This window comes from Anomaloglossus baeobatrachus, chromosome 1 (assembly GCF_048569485.1).
Source record: "Anomaloglossus baeobatrachus isolate aAnoBae1 chromosome 1, aAnoBae1.hap1, whole genome shotgun sequence".
Classification (NCBI taxonomy): Eukaryota; Metazoa; Chordata; class Amphibia; order Anura; family Aromobatidae; genus Anomaloglossus; species Anomaloglossus baeobatrachus.
The window spans coordinates 226590671-226608846 of NC_134353.1; the positions used below are offsets into that span (position 1 = coordinate 226590671).

Here is an 18176-nt window from a genome sequence, read left to right on the forward strand (position 1 = left end):
ATTTATTTTTGAACCCTTTAATTTTCAATGGGAGGAAAAGGGGGGTGATTTGAACTTTTTAGTTTTTTTTTTTTATTTTTTAAAACTTTTTTTGTACTTTTTTTTTTTTATTTTACTAGTCCCCCTAGGGGGCTATAGCGATCAGCAGACCGATCGCTCTTATCTATCTGCTGATCACAGCTATATAGCTGTAAACAGCAGATACAGTCACTTCCTGCTTCCCTGGCCTCCGAGCTGGGTGAAAACGAAAGTGAAACGTCATAGCTGCAGGCTTCATCACATGACCCTGTGCTACGATGGCAACCACCGAAAGTCACGTGATCACTCACATGACTTCCGGTGGGGGCGGCGGTAAGTGAAAATCTTCACCGCGCCTATATACATCTCGCTGCTAGACTTTGGCAGCGAGATGTAAGGGGTTAATGTTATGGGTGGAATGCGATTCCACTCGTAACATGTAGGCACACGTCAGCTGTTTAAAACAGCTGATATGTGTGCCGATCAACGCCGCCTGCCCGCGGCAGGGGGCGGGGCTTAACGGGACACGCTCCATGATGGATATATCCGTCCATGGTCGTGAAGGGGTTAATATTGAATAATGCTGGTTGTCAATAAAGATTTTTTTTTTTTTTGGTGAATACAATCATGGGCAAAAATGTTGGCAACCTTGAAATTCTTCAAGAAAATGAAGTATTTCTCCCACAAAATTTTTGTAATTACACATTTTGTCATGCACGTTGATTTTCTTTGTGTGTATTGGAATAACACAAACAAAATCCAGAGAAGAAAAGGCAAATTGGACATAATTTCACACAAAACCCCAACAGTGAGCCTGACAAAATTGTTGGCATGTTTCCAAAATTGAGGGTAAAGAACTCTGTTTCATGTATGCAATGCTCATTCAAACTCATCTGTGGCAAATGACAGGTGTGAGCAATATGAAAATCACAACTGAAACCAGATAAAAATGGGAGAAGTTAACTTAATCTATGCATTGTTTGTCTGTGTGTGCCAGACAAGCATGGAGAACAGAAAGAGAAGCAGACTTGAGAACCAAAATGTTTCAAAAATATCAACAATCTCAAGGTTACAAGTCCATCTCAAGTGAGCTTGAGGTTCCTTCATCCAAGATAGTCAAGAAATTTACAACCCATGGTACTGTAGCTAATCTGCCTGGACATGGACGGCAAAGAAAAATTGATGAAAGGCTGGGATGTAGGATATTCCGGATGGTGGATAAACAGCCAATGAAGTTCCAAAGAAATTCAAACTGTCCTGCAGGCTCAGGGTGTATCAGTGTCAGCGCAAACTATCCGTCAACATTTGAATAAAAGGAAACAATGGCAGGAGGCCTGGGAGTACCCCACTGCTGACACAGAGATGTAAAAAACCTAGACTGTAGTTTGCCGAAATGTACTTTAGTAAGCCAAAAGCATGACTCCGGAATGTCTGACTGAAGGCCTTTGACCTTCCCCAACAACCCCCTACCCCTTAGGGTTCTTATCTAAAATAAACACAAACACTGTGTGACGTTGGAATATAAAGGCCACAGCAGCCCCATTTATTCATAACATAAACATCAGCCATGTAACAATACAACTCTTCATTGAAGAACCCGAAAAAGGAAGGGGGGGGTACCTGAAGGTTAACCAAAATGTTCTTTGCAACATCAGCCCGTCTCCTGACCCTCAGCCGCAACACACCGACTCGAGAGCCCAAGCCAGATGTTGCCCCCACTATGTCCCGCTGAGACTCAACCCAGCAAGGACCCGTTTACCAAACAATTGCACCGCTAGAGGTAACCCGCTCCGGCACTGGGTTCCGTCCTCTCCTCTGTGCAAACCCCCACCTTCAGACACCCCCCTCCTTTCCGCCGCTGCGACAAATACGATCTTCCTTCTTGTCTTCATCGATGTCGAATCCACAATTAGGGCGGGCGGGCGGGAACGATTCCAGTCACCGTCCAGGTAGGAATGACCCACCCCCCCTCTGACCTGCCCTATATACTACCCCCTATAGCCACCACCCCCTGACCAATCAAACTGACCCCTGATCCTAACTGCCCCTTAGCACCACCCCCAAATTTCGCGCCCAAACTGACTTTCTCCATTAACCCCTTATTAACCCTATGGCCTGGCATCCCTCCTAGTCATGTAGCCCTCCCTTAAGCCCCTTCGGGTCAGCAGTCCGGGCTCTTCCTTGACTCCGGAATGTCTGACTGAAGGCCTTTGACCTTCCCCAACAACCCCCTACCCCTTAGGGTTCTTATCTAAAATAAACACAAACACTGTGTGACGTTGGAATATAAAGGCCACAGCAGCCCCATTTATTCATAACATAAACATCAGCCATGTAACAATACAACTCTTCATTGAAGAACCCGAAAAAGGAAGGGGGGGGTACCTGAAGGTTAACCAAAATGTTCTTTGCAACATCAGCCCGTCTCCTGACCCTCAGCCGCAACACACCGACTCGAGAGCCCAAGCCAGATGTTGCCCCCACTATGTCCCGCTGAGACTCAACCCAGCAAGGACCCGTTTACCAAACAATTGCACCGCTAGAGGTAACCCGCTCCGGCACTGGGTTCCGTCCTCTCCTCTGTGCAAACCCCCACCTTCAGACACCCCCCTCCTTTCCGCCACCGCGAGCTCGCATGACCCCTTGTGCGCGCGAGTCCTCCCACACCAACAAAGCCTTCTCAAGCCCCTCCATCAGCCCTAAGGCCCAAATATCATTTCCCACCGAATTTAAATGGACCCCGTCCCGGCGCAACAAGTCGGCGGACGCCGCTTCCAACTCCGGGTGCCGAACAGAGACACCCCCAACCCGGGAAATGAACCGCCCAATCTCCCGATTCACTTTACTTCGCGCCCTGTTTACTGCCTCCACCGACCTGGCGTGCCGCCATGTCAGCCGCGCAACCATATCCGACCAGACAATTACTAGACCCGGGTGGGAAGACAGGAGCCGCAGGCAGTCACATTTTATGTCTTGTATCAGGTCCCTGGAAGCCCGGAGACCCAGGTCATTCCCACCCGCGTGTAGTACTACCACGTCCGGTGCTCTGTCCAGCTGCGAATGGTGGCGCCAGGTAGGCAACACCTCACTCCACAGCATGCCCCTGACCCCGATCCATCGCACAGTAGCCTTTTCTCTGGGAACCCCCAACTGGCGGCCGTCCGGTCGTATTCCCGCACGAAACGCCCCCCAATACACGTATGAGTGGCCGAGCACCCACACCAACAACGGTAAACCTACAAAACAAAAGGTGACAACACAGAGGGGGTGGGGGGGGGGGGCACGAGGAAGAAAATGGGTAATGATTACCAAACAAATACCGCCCCCGACCCCCCCCCCCTTCCCCACCAATAGCTCACAACAAGTTCGGCCGGACGTAAGATCTAAACCTGGCCGAGTCCCATCGTCCAATCTTACGGAGAGCCTGCGCGCCCAGACCCCAACGAGCCGCCTGAGTCGCAGCCCCAATCCGAAAGGAATGCGACGCGAACTCAGCCTCGTTGAGACCGCAACACTGCAGGCACCTCCGAAAGATGCAGACAAATTGGTAACTCGACAAGGCTGACCCGTCCTGGTGGGACAAAAGGGACCCCGGGCGAGCTCCCCTCACTTCTAAAAACGCCGACAGCCATCTGACAGGGCACTCCGCTAAACCAGGTACACCCCATAGCTCCACCATCCGACCTCTACCCAGCTGGTCCGTCTTTGACCGTCTCAAGCAACACCGCACCACATCCATACCGCATTCCACGTCCTCCAGCAACAAACCTCCGTGACTCCTCGTGTTTCTGCTCACCAGTTCACTAATTCTAAACGCCCCAAAGAAGGCCAAAACAAAAGCGGTCCCGAACAACTGGCATTCATACTCCGAACAGCACACCCGAGGCAACACCGACAACAGCTTGCCCAGCAGCTCAAAAGATACCGGGCGCCGAAGGTCTCGGCGCGCCCCCGCCCTCCGGTAACCCTTCATCACCTGGCGCACCCAGAAATCCTTCGTAACATCCTTCCAGCCCAATAACTTGAAAAAGAAGGAAATGCCCGCTAACCTGCCCGCCACGGCCGACCACGAAAGGCCTTCTTCCTTAGCCCTGCCCAACATGAACAAAACTAAATAAACTCTGTCACCTTCAGATACATGACCTCCCACCTCATCAACCAACTCGAGCCAACGGTCCCACGCTGAATTATAGCTGCGCCACGTACTGGGTGCCACCGAGTGTCGGATCAATTCCCAGGCCGGCTGCAAACCAGGTCCCACAACCAGACGGGCCATACGGTCTCCTGCTGCTCCGCGTCCGGCGCCAGCATTCGAAAGCGGTCCCACTGGAAGCGAGATAAAGCATCAGCCACAGAATTCAGCACCCCCGGCACATGTACAGCGCAGACCCACAAGTTCAACTCCAGACATTTCAGCACCAAATGACGCAAGAGATCCACCACCGGGGGGGAATCAGCTGTCAACTTGTTAACACACTGAACAACCCCCAGGTTGTCACACATGAAACGCACCTTCCTGTCTTTCAAATCCTGTCCCCAAACCTCTAAGGCCACGACAATAGGGAAAAGTTCCAACAGGGCCAAATTCCTAGTCAGACCGCAAACCCGCCACGAATCAGGCCACCTGCCGACACACCATCTCCCCCCAAAATATGCGCCAAAACCACTGGATCCCGCCGCGTCCGTATACAGCACCAACTCCTCATTTGACACCACCCCACGAAGCCACAATGACCGTCCATTATACAGCTGCAAAAAACGGGACCACACTCTCAGGTCCGCCTTATGCTCCACCTTCAAACGCACAAAATGCAAAGGGTGCAACACACCGGTGGTGGCTTGAGCCAAGCGACGGGAAAAAACTCTCCCCATCGGCAATATTCTACACGCAAAATTCAACTTCCCCAACAGGGACTGCAAGTCCCGTAAACGAATCTTCTTGGCCTCAATGGCCCCTTGAACGCAACGCCTCAAATCCACCAGCTTGTCCTCCGGCAAGCGGCACTCCATGGCAACCGTATCCAGCTCGATACCCAGGAATTTCAAAACCGTAACCGGACCCTCCGTCTTCTCCGGCGCCAACGGAACGCCAAACCGGCGAGCAACCTGCTCCACTGTCCGAAGCAAAAGGGAACACTGCGAGGATCCCGCAGGCCCCATGCACAAAAAGTCGTCCAAGTAATGCAACACTGAATCTAGACCCGCCTCCTCCTTAATTACCCATTCCAAGAAACAACTAAACTTCTCAAAATAAGAACATGAAATTGAACAGCCCATAGGCAAACAACAATCTACATAAAACTTGTCCTCCCACCAACACCCCAACAGGTGAAAACTGTCCGGGTGCACCGGCAACAGGCGGAAGGCCGCTTCTATATCCGTTTTCGCCAAAAGCGAACCACAACCCAACTTCCTTAACCATTCCACAGCCTTATCAAAACGGACATACGAAACCGAAACCAGCTCAGGATCAATACCATCGTTCACCGACCGGCCAGTAGGATAGGACAAATGGTGGATGAGCCGAAACTTGTTAGGTTCCTTTTTCGGGACCAACCCCAACGGGGACACAACCAAGTCCGGCAATGGAGGGGCATCAAAAGGCCCCGCCATCCGTCCTAGCTCCACCTCCTTCCGTAACTTATCCGCAACAATCTCACCATGTAGGCGAGTCGACTGTAAATTTTTTAAACGAATCTCTCCCGTCTTAACCACTGACGGTATCTTGAAACCAAAACTAAAACCGTCACTCAACAATTCCGCCGACCCCCGATCCGGGTATCTACTTAGAAACGGCGCCATCCGATCTACCCTCACCGGGGTCCTCCCTTTTTGACGAAGACTCAGCGGCCTTTCCTTTTCCCTTCCGGAAGCACTTAAGGTGACTGTGGGCGCCACCACAGCCCGAACACTCGTGCTTGAATCGGCAGGAAGACCCAAACCGGCATTCCTTCTCATTAAACTGCCAGCAAACGCCCTTTTTGGGCCCCGACGAGGTGCCAAATGATCCCCCGCCGGTGCCCCCTGGAAAGGACTGTGATGCCGACTTCGGCGCAGCCATCAGCCGCATCCATAGACTAATTTCTTTGTGGTCCCACCGTAAACTGGGTCTGACCGCCTTCCTCTGGCGAAACTGCTCGTCATACCGTAGCCAAGCAGTCCCCCCATAGGTCCTATACGCCTCACAGATAGAATCCAGATAACAAAAAAGCGCCGTACAGTTATCCGGAGCCTTTTCCCCCACCACACCGGCCAGTATCACAAAGGCCTGCAACCAGTTCTGAAAAGTGCGGGGAATAAGGCGATAACGCCGCCGTTCTTCCTCGTCCTTTTTGCTCTCATCCGGTTTAACCCGATCCAGATTAAACTTTTCCAACGGAAGCAATGAGAATATTTCAACATATTCATCCTTCCATATTTTTTCCCTGGTCTCCTGCTTCAGATGCGCCCCCAACGGGCCATCAAAGCAAACATACACTTCCCCTCTCGCCTTGTCATCCAATCGAACAATGTCCACTGCAGCCGCAGCTGCGGCAGCGGGAGCCGCAGCTGCGGCAGCGGGAGCCGCAGCTGCGGCAGCGGGAGCCGCAGCTGGGGCCGCGGGAGCCGCCACCACCGGCTCGCCAACCGCATTGCCACTAGCAACCCCTCCAACCGCAGGAGTCGCAACCTCCTGCCCCGTCGCTCCCTGCCACACCAAGCTAGGGCCCCCCACAGGGGCAAACAAACCCCTAACCAACCTCAACAACTCGGATGCCACACTGCCGTCACCCGTCACCACATTCACGACCCGCCCACCACTCGGGCCACCAAGTAAACCACCCGTACCACCAACCACATGCACGCCCTGCACGCCATCCATATCACCAGACACACCATCCATAGCCAAACCAGATGCACGAGAAATAGAAGAAACCGTGGTCTTACCAGGCTGACTCCGAGAAGATCCCGAAACAGCCGTCACATGTCCTCCGCGTCGCACTCCAGCCGCCTCGCCGACCTCCACGATCTGGTCCCCGGTGCCGTCCTCCGCGCCGTCCTCCTCCAGGGTGGCCTCATCGTCCTCACTGGACCCAGGCCCAGGGAGCCCGCCGTCCGGCAGACTCGACCTTAGGCCCCGTCCGCCCGCAGCACCATCCATCATCCGCGACGATCCAGACGCTGGCTCCGCCACATATACACCGCCTGGGGCATGCCGTCCGGCATCCCCGCGTGCTCCGGCTGATCCCGACGCCGTCCCATCGTTGTCCCTCCGCTGCGATCCCAGGCCGGGCCCCGCTGATCCGGGCCGTCTCCGCACGGATTCCCCCGCCGACACTGGGACCCCATGCTCCTGCAGGGGCCCCGCTCTGCTCCTGGACCTTGCTGCCGCCGCCACTGTGGCCTCATCTGCGCCCCGCGATCCCGCTGGCCCGCGCAACCCAGCTGGCCCCCGTGACCCCGCTGGCTCATACGACCCCGCTGGCCCACGCGACCCCGCCGACCCACGCGACCGCGCCGGCCCACGTGACCGCACCGGGTCAGGCGAGCCTGCCGGATCGCGGGGATGCGCCGGGACGGGTGAGCACGCGGGGTCACATGACCGCGCCCGGTCAGGTGACAGCGCCCGGTCAGGTGACAGCGCCGCCCCACGTGACCGCGCTGCCCCACGCGACCGCGCCGCCCCACGTGACCGCGCCGCCCCACGTGACCGCGCCGCCCCACGTGACCGCGGCGGGTCAGGTGAGCGCGCTCGGTCAGGTGAGGCCGCCGGAGCACCAGGGGACGCCGGGTCACGTGAGCGCAGCGGAGCACGTGACCGCGCCGGGTCAGGTGACCGCGCCGGGTCAGGTGACCGCGCCGGGTCAGGTGACCGCGCCGGGTCACGCGGCCGCGACGCGCGCGTCACTGCCGTGCGCCGCGAACCGGAAGAGGAGGGGAGGCCGGCCGTGTCGCTCACCGCCCCGTTGCCTTGGCGCCCGCGGCCCGACTTCCGGCCGGGGCCTCGCGACGTTCCGGCTCCCGGATCCACCGCCGCACATCCACTTGGGCTCCGTCTCCGCTGCCGGCTCCTCGGCGTCATCTCCGGGCTGAGGCGCTCCGGGGGCCGAGTTCTTCGCTGCCGCTTCGGAGGCAGGGGGGTCCCATCTTCCTCGCCGATGCCGGACCATCGCTGGAGCTGCTCGTCCATCCAACGCTGCCCACGCTGCTCCGCCATCCTCTTCATCTGTGCCATGAAGTCCTCCATCTTCGGGATCCAGCCACAACGATTCCAGTCACCGTCCAGGTAGGAATGACCCACCCCCCCTCTGACCTGCCCTATATACTACCCCCTATAGCCACCACCCCCTGACCAATCAAACTGACCCCTGATCCTAACTGCCCCTTAGCACCACCCCCAAATTTCGCGCCCAAACTGACTTTCTCCATTAACCCCTTATTAACCCTATGGCCTGGCATCCCTCCTAGTCATGTAGCCCTCCCTTAAGCCCCTTCGGGTCAGCAGTCCGGGCTCTTCCTTTCTGGGAAAGTGTTTTTGGATAGAACAAAAAAGATCTTATTGGTAAAGCACATCAGTCTACTGTTTACCGACAACATCATGAGAAAATACAATGAAAGAACACAATACCTACAGTCAACTATAGTGTAGGTTTAAAGATGTTTTGGGGTTGTTTTGCTGTCTCTGGCACTGAGTGTCTTGACTGTGTGCAAAACATCATGAAATTTGAAGATTACCAAAGCATTTTGGGTGACAATGTAGTGCCCTCCGTCAGAAAGCTGGGTTTGTGTCTTAAGTCATGGGTCTTCCAGCAGGACAATCACCCCAAGCATACTTCAAGAGGCCCTCAGAAAGGGATAGAAACAAAGCGCTGGAGAGATCTGAAGTGGCAACTATGAGTCCGGATCTAAATCCCATTGAACACCTATGGAGAGATTTTAAAATACTGTTGGGAGAAGTCACCCTTCAAATATGAGAGACCTGGAGCAGTTTATAGGTTTAGTGGTGTAAGAAGCTTGTTGATGGTTATAGGAAGTAATTGATTGCAGTTATTTATTCCAAAGGGTGTACAACCAAATATTAAGTTGAGGGTGCCAACAATTTTGAGTGAAATTATGTCCAATTTGCATTTTTTTTCTGGTTTTTTTTTTTTGTATTGTTCCAATGCACAGAAAGGAAATATGTGTATAACAAAACATGTAATTGCAATAGTTTTCTGTGCAAAATACTCAAGTGTCTGGAACAACTAAGGTACCCGTGCAGATTATGATCATTTTCCTGGTGGTTTATATATATTTTTTTTACCTCTGTAGTGAGATTTCTGAAAAAACGCACCATGTGCACATAGCCTTACAGTTTTCTTTGGGTATGTGCACTTTCACCCCTCCATTCTTGACTTTTGCAATTACAGCTTGGTAGCTAATCTAGCAGTCTGCAACTTTGCCAAGCTATGACTGACAGCAGTGGTGTAACTAGAGTTCGATGGGCCCCGAAGCAAAATTTGGACCTGGGCCCCTCCCCCCAACCGTAGACTAACATGCAGTATACGGAATAATTACACCGACACTCAGGGTACAGGATAATGATGCTGACACTTGGCCCATTCCCTCAGCACCTAGCTTTCCCATCTGAAATCCCTCTTTCTATCAGCACCCAGCTTTCCTATGTTCTGATATTCATCTTTCCCTCAGCACACACCTTCCCTATGTTCTGCTGTACATCTTTCCCTCAGCACGCAGCTTTCCTATGTTCTGATATTCATTTTGTCCTCAGCATGCACCTTCCCCATGCTCTGCTGTACATCTTTCCCTCAGCACGCAGCTTTCCCATGCTCTGCTATACATCTTTCCCTCAGCACCCAGCTTTCCCTTGATGTGAGAGCATGGAAAAGCTGAATGCTAAGTGAAAAATGTTAAGCAGAACATGGGAAAGCTGGGTGCTGAAGGAAAGAGCCTCTTTCACCCAGCCTTCCCATCCCATGCTTTTATCTTTGTCCCCATCCTGGTACATATGATCTCCATCACGCCGCACAGTAAAAAAAAAATGTGATGATTATACTCACCTTCCCTCTGCTTCCCCGGTGAGTGGTGTTCTCTTATGATATAGTTTTTCCACAAGCACTTATATATCCCTGCAGAAAAACACACTGTATACTGTACATACAGAATATTACATGCATACTATACTGTTCACAATATTACATTTACTGTATACCATATACACACTTATATGCACTACAAACTATTATATACATTATATGCCCATTTCTATACACTACTCACACACTGATATACACTATCCACATACACTCTGATATACACTATACACTACCCACATACACACTGATATACACTATATACTACCCACATGCACACTGATATACAATACCCACATACACACTGACAAAGTATATAATGGCTACATACACACTGATATACACTATACACTACCCATATATACACTGATATACACTATATTTTGCATACACACTATTACATATACTTACCTATATTGAAGCATCCACAAGCACTTATATATCTCTGCAGAAAAACACACTGTAAACTGTACATACACGATATTACATGCATACTATACTGTTCACAATATTACATTTACTGTATACCATATACACACTTATATGCAATACGAACTATTATATACATTATATGCCCATTTCTATACACTACCCACATACACACTGATATACACTATCCACAGACACAGTGATATACACTATACACTACCCACATACACACTGATATACACTATATACTACCCACATGCACACTGATATACACTACCCACGTACACACTGATATACACTAGACTGTGAACCCTCGCGGGCTGGGTCCTCTCTCTTCCTATACCAGTCTGTTATGTACCGTTAATGATTGTTGTATGTATACCCTCTTTCACTTGTAAAGCGCCATGGAATAAATGGCACTATAATAATAAATAATAATAATAACACTACCCACTTACACACTGATATACACTACACATATACACACTGATATACACTATATACTACCCACATACAAACTGATATACACTATACACTACCCACATACACACTGATATACACTATATACTACCCACATATACACTGTTATACACTACATACATAGACACTGATATAAATTACCCACATACACACTGAGATAAAGAATATACTGGCCACATACACACTGATGTACACTATACACTACCTACATACACACTGATATACACTATACACTACTCACATACATAGTGATATACACTATATTTTTCATACACACTATTACATATACTTACCTATGTTGAAGTCAATCTCCATGAACAGCAGGCCCTTCTTATCCCTGCCCCATCCCAGGACAGCAGCAGTGAAGTCTCTGGTCTGCAGGAAATGGAGGACAGAGCCCAGAACAGGACACACAGCAGAGCTGCCCCTGTTACTGGCTCTACTGCTACAACAGCTGCCATGTCCCTCTCCTCCCTTCTCCCTTTGCCCTCAGTCCCGCCAGCTTCTGGTGACAAGTCTGAGGGAGAGGAAGGAGCTGCACTGACCAGTCACTTTCCCTGAAGCTCAGGATGGCAGCAGTAATAATAATAATAATAATAATAATTTTATTCATTTATATAGCGCTATTAATTCCACAGCACTTTACATACATTGGCAACACTGTCCCCATTGGGGCTCACAATCTAGAATCCCTATCTGTATGTCTTTGGAATGTGGGAGGAAACCGGAGTACCCGGAGGAAACCCACGCAAACACGGGGAGAACATACAAACTCCTTGCAGATAGTGTCCTTGGTGGGATTTAAACCCAGGACCCCAGCGCTGCAAGACTGCAGTGCTAACCACTGAGCCACCGTGCCGCCCCCCCTCCCCCTCCAGCAGCCATACAAGCTGGTACCCAAGGTGATAGAGCCCTCCCCAGCCTCACCTCAGGCCCTGCACACTGGTTGGCACTGTGGGAGTCACACATAGTGTGCAGGGCCTGAGGTGAGGCTGGGGAGGGCTCTGTCACCTTGGGTACCAGCTTGCATGGCTCATCTGAAAATTACGCTGGAACGGCCCCTGCTTCTCTGCAGTCACTGGGAGACTGAGTTTTCTACAGTTGTTTGGGCCACCTCCTTAGGGGCCCCAGTGCAATTGCACCTGCGGTATGTCCACCAGTGGTTCTCTTTAATAGTAGCACACCTAATCACCCAGCAGTTGCAGGAAGCTGGCAGCTGGGTTATCAGTGTGCTGATACTAAAGAGAATGCATATATGCACTGCTCTCTACTCCCATAAACCCAAACACCTCTCAGCACCGTCTTCAGTGGAAAGAGGTGGGCGGGATTATGGGCGTGGGGAGCAGTGAATATGCATTTTTTAAGTAGCCGGCACACTGTCAGCCTCACAGCCCGCTGATGCCTCCAGTAGCCCTGCGGTGCGGCAGTTTGCAGTGTAGGGTCCCGACCGGTCACTGTTCTGTAATTCAGTTAGATGTCCTGTAGCAGGGGCTGGGGCCGGCGGGCCCCCTGAACACCGGGCCCGGTCGCAGTGATGACCCCTGCGACCACGATCATTCCGCCCCTGACTGGCAGTGTCTGGGAGGGAGGGAGGGGTACAAGTGCACCCCCAGAGAAAACTCTACATAAACGCCCATTTGAGTTACAACCAGACATTTCCCCATGTAAAAGAGAGTCACAGTGCAAAATAGAAAAGAGTACAGCAGAATTGGGCACAAAGGGATTTCTACAAGATATTTAACTCATTTATTTTTTATTTTTTATTTTTTTTTTAAGCAAGTGAGAGGTCCTTTTTAAATGAAACAACATTTTTGCATATACTCAGTGCAATCTTATTCATTGTCAATGGACTGACAGAGACAGCCAAGCACTGTACCTAGTGTTCAGAGGTGGGACCCCCAATGGTCAGACGTTAGTCTTCTATCCTGTGGATAGATGGTAAATGTGATTCATGAAAAACCCTTTTTACTAATTTAAAGGAAAAGCTATGAACATAAACGAGTAATAATATTTTCACAACAGTTACTGTTTCTTTCCACCATGATTCTAAAGTATCACACATAGAATAGCACTGACTGATATCTCACTGGGATCTTTACATTTTTTTTTTATACACCTCTTTTCTGATTTTCTTTTACCACTATTCTCTTGTTTTCACAGCAGTTACAGCAACCGCACATGAACCGACAGCATCTCCAGCAACAGAGGAATCCTTATGGTGTCCAGCAAGTCAATCCTTTTCAAGGTGAGAGCATATCCCGGACAGATGTGTCTATTCAAGTTGTCCCATCCTATGTAAAAGAATTCACCTAAAAGCATTGACCAAATCGTTCAATTGTAAAGTGCACACCACCAACAGAAGACACTGATTTCTTTTGGGCTGAATTAGTTTAGACAGAAAAATGATTTGTTACAGAATGGCATAATGTCTACGGGCAGCCGAATAACTTGTCACACAGACAGTTATCAATATTTGCAAATGGAAAGTGAGCCATTTATATATGAGCAAACTGCAGGGAATTTATCAAGAATACTCTTGGCACAACGTAGTATACTTGCCATTTCCTTAAAGGTAACCTGTCAAGAAACTCATGTTGCCTAATCCAAGGAGTTCATGAATCAGCAACCATTTCCGTTATTGCAGCCAAATATGTTTCACTCTAAAAAGCTGGAACATTTTTCAGAGAAAACATATTTTGAAAAGCTGGTCTACCTCTTGGTTAAATAGTATAAAGGCCCCCATAAACACTATGCCGAACCCGCCAATATATTGAGGTTCAGCTATCAGTATATGGGGCACCGCCCAACTGACTGTCTGGGAAAATGTTGATCAAGCATACCCATATTCATATTGCCGATCATACTGTTCTCCTGTATATAAGCTGTTGACTGACATGTCAACCGACATCTTTCTCATAGATAATACAGGAGTGCTCAGCTGAACGAGTGCTGCTGTGTTTGGCAGAGACGACTGAGATGCCTGTCTACCTATCGACTAGCCAAAGCATCATTTGGCCAACAACCATCTACTGTGGATGGCCAGCTTGAATCAGGTCTCCAGTGGCTTCTCCATGCCGTGCTCCCCTAAGCTGCTTTATAGGGAAAGACCAGTCAATCTAGGAGAGTAGGGCAGGGAGAAGCCACCAGGAATCTGCTTCAGAGTATCTCTGTCAGAATACCCAAAAATAATATTTCATAATGATTTTCTTTACCCAGATAAAACCTTTCTTAAATTCCATATTCCTGGATGGTGCTTTTGTTTTGTGACTTTGTGTTCTGAAAACTTTCAGCCCTAAAGTTAAGATATGCTCCTAACACAATCTGTAATGAATCATTAGCTCCATCCAGAAAACTGTAACACGTATGTCATTAAATTAGCTATGACCGTACATAAGCAATTTAAACTGTTTTTTCCCAACCTTTGCTACCTTCTCATCATGAACATGAATGAGTATGACCATTGTAGACATAGGATGGCAGATATAGATAGAAATGTTGATCTGCCATGTTGGATTTTTTTCAGCTGTGGTTTGGTGTTGTATTTAAAAAGTCATTTGTGCCAAATAACAAAATTGCCTTGCTATCAATAAAAGTCTAGATGAGGTCCATTGATGATTTGTCATTTTATCACTTTGTCGTCCAAGATACCAATCATTTAGGAAACAGCCATCTGGAGTCTTGTGCTTAAGGGGTGCTTCACACATAGCGAGATCGCTACCGAAATCGCTGCTACGGCACGGTTTTGGTGACGCAACAGTGACCTCATTAGCGATCTCGCTGTGTGTGACACTGAGCAGCGATCTGGCCCCTGCTGCGAGATCGCTGCTCGTTACACACAGCCCTGGTTCATTTTCTTCAAAGGCGCTCTCCCGCTGTGACACACAGATCGCTGTGTGTGACAGCGAGAGAGCGACGAAATGAAGCGAGCAGGAGCCGGCATCTGACAGCTGCGGTAAGCTGTAACCAGGGTAAACATCAGGTAACCAAGGTGATTACCCGATATTTACCTTAGTTACCAGCCTCCGCAGCTCTCACGCTGCCTGTGCTGCCGGCTCCGGCTCTCTGCACATGTAGCTGCTGTACACATCGGGTTAATTAACCCAATGTGTACTGTAGCTAGGAGAGCAAGGAGCCAGCGCTAAGCAGTGTGCGCGGCTCCCTGCTCTCTGCACATGTAGCTGCAGTACACATCGGGTTAATTAACCCGATGTGTACTGTAGCTAGGAAAGCAAGGAGCCAGCGCTAAGCAGTGTGCGCGGCTCCCTGCTCTCTGCACATGTAGCGATGTTATGATCGCTGCTGCGTCGCTGTGTTTGACAGCTAAGCAGTGATCATAACAGCGACTTACCAGGTCGCTGTTACGTCACAGAAAATGGTGACGTAACAGCGACGTCGTTGTCGCTGTCGCTATGTGTGAAGCACCCCTTACTGATCAACTAAATATCTTGGCTAGCAAAGATAAAGTGCAGGGTAAACTATATTGTTCTTCCATGGAAAAGAAATGGTTGGCAAATAAAACAAAAGGCTGGAGTATTAATGGAGGTCTGTTATCTTCACAATGGCTTTAGAGATATGGCCGTACAGGAGCAATGACACCTGTGTCTGCTCCCTGTATAAGTTATCCTGACTGCATGTCACACAGATTCTGCAATCTGGAAATAGTAAAGCCAAGATTGATGCTCCTGACCTCTTAGCTGCCGGTGGGATTACTGCATAGATCAGGCCTTTCCAGCCCTTGGATAAGAATAATTCATCATGTCATGATAAAGCCTGCTGCTCTGCCTATATCTTTATGCCACACAGAGACACCAAGACAGAGGCTTCAATCACCCTGCTCTTCTGTCTGACGTCTCCTCCTTCCGCTCATCCTGCATTAATGCAGCGGTGTGTGGTTGTGGACTATTACTTTTGTATGGCACGAAGATTGCAAACAATGATGTGCGCAGTAATGATCTAGATAAAATGACCTTTAGCTATAGATCATTTTACTTGGTTAATGGACATAGGTTCTGTTCATAATTGTTAGATATTTTTAGTTAGGTTACTATTTGACAGTCCTGTGCCAGAGGCGTAGCTTTAGCCTCCTAGGTCCCTGTGCATAATCTGTGACCGGGACCATATGGCATTTATAATATTGGTGTTTTCTTATGTGGCAAAGGGACCAAGCTATGGGAGATCCTCCTATAGGTACATTTTATAGTGCTTTACTCTATCCAGTAAAAAAGCGGTGCTTTACGAAATGTTTTCCATTTTAAAATAATTAATAACCACAGTCATTAAATCACTCCATGACAGACACCTGTTCTTTAATCTTAGGACAGGTCAGGTGCCTATGAGCATGTGCAGCAGGAAGCTCCGCTGCTGTGACCTGCACATAAGTTGACAGTTCACAGTACAGTGGAACCTTGGATTACGAGCATAATTGGTTCCGGGAGTGAGCTCTTAAACCAAGTTACTCTTATAGCAAAGCGAATTTTCCTATAGGAAATAATTGAAACACAGACAATTCATTCTACAACCTGAAAATATTTACTGTATTTATACAAACTTATTACAGTAATACAAAATAATGCACTGTATTCATATAAAATTATTACCGTACACTAATACAAAATGCTGTACAGTGCAGTAAAAACCATGAAAACAAATTAAAGTGCACTTTAGCTTACAATAGAACTGTTGGTGTGCGAGAGGTACAGTACAAGCAATGGGCTCTACTGGTTAGTAGAAAGAAAGTACAACACTATTCACAAATGCAAATTGATAGACATGCTATATAGTATATCCTGTACTGTACAATGGAATACTGTATACTGTATACAGTACAGAAAGTTAGCTTTAGAGCAGGTCAGAGCGCGGTGAGTATAATAATAATAATAATTGTATTAATTTATATAGCACTATTAATTCCACAGCGCTTTACATACATTGGCAACACTGTCCCCATTGGGGCTCACAATCTAGAGTCCCTATCTGTATGTCTTTGGAATGTGGGAGGAAACCGGAGTACCCAGAGGAAACCCACGCAAACACGGGGAGAGCATACAAACTCCTTGCAGATAGTGTTTTTGGTGGGATTTGAACCCAGGACCCTAGCGCTGCAAGACTGCAGTGCTAACCTTTGAGCCACCGTGAGTATTTGCTCTTCTTGCAAATCATTGCTCTTAAACCAAGTTACACATTTTTTAAAAGCTTTGCTTGTCTTGCAAAACTCTCTCAAACCAAGTTACTCTTAATGCAAGGTTCCACTGTATATTGAAAAGGAAGTGGAGGTGCTGCCAATACCCCCTTGAAGTTATGATGGTATTATATAATGCATTGCACTGGTTTAAATGTGTTATTATTATCTGTTAGGTGATTTTCATGTAATTGGTTGGGTACAGACAGGGTTAATAGTGTCCCACGGCTAAATAGAAGACACTGCACTTCTGTGGGTGGTGCACAAGTAGGATCCAATCCCATAAGCAATACAAAGAAAACTTGGCTCTCTGAACTTTGTGTGAAAGGAAGTGAAAGTGAATTTATTCCCAGAAAATAACCAGCACAAACGTTTCGGTCCGTAACGGACTTTCCTCAGTGTGCAGTGATAGTTAAGTGGAGGAGTTTCCTGGGAGAACACAGTGCTACTGTGTGTCTTGCGGTATCTACCACTGAAGTGAGCAGTTAACCAGGAGACATAAGACACCTAGCTCTGTAGTGATAATCTCCTATTGATAAAATACTTTTAATTGAAACTGCAACACACAGCATACTAAGATTAGATTACTTAGAAAATCCTGCAGAAAAATTCCCTTTTAAGCTGGGTTTACACACTGCAACATTGCAAAGGACATCGCTGTTACGTCACCGGTTTTGTGACGTAACAGCGACCTCCCTAAGTCTCTGGTGAGTCGCTGGTGAGCTGTCAAACAGGCAAACCTGGCCAACAACTCAACAGCGATCCGGACCTGCAGAGCGACCTAGCTGGTTGTTGGGGACGTTGATAAGCAGCTTTTTGAAAGGGAAGTTGCTAACAAAGTCGCTGCAAAGTCTTCACACACTGAAACTTTCCAGCGATGTATGCTGCACAGCGGGAAACAAAGGACCTAGGAATGGTCCTGAACGATTTGTAGCGATCAGCAACTTCACAGCAGGGGCCAGGTCGCTGATGTGATTCACACACTGCAACATCGCAAA

General features: G+C 48.8%; 1 protein-coding gene across 2 annotated transcripts in view; it reads left to right on the forward strand.

The window, feature by feature from the left end:
* MAML3 (mastermind like transcriptional coactivator 3) overlaps positions 1-18176 on the forward strand; it is a 413137-nt gene that overhangs the window by 388350 nt on the left and 6611 nt on the right. Inside the window, exon 4 of one of the 2 annotated variants that reach the window (XM_075348467.1) lies at positions 13161-13245. In XM_075348467.1, coding sequence (XP_075204582.1) covers positions 13161-13245 — 85 coding nt within the window. The remainder of the gene's footprint in view (positions 1-13160; positions 13246-18176) is intronic. The other variant, XM_075348477.1, reaches the window with a different exon arrangement.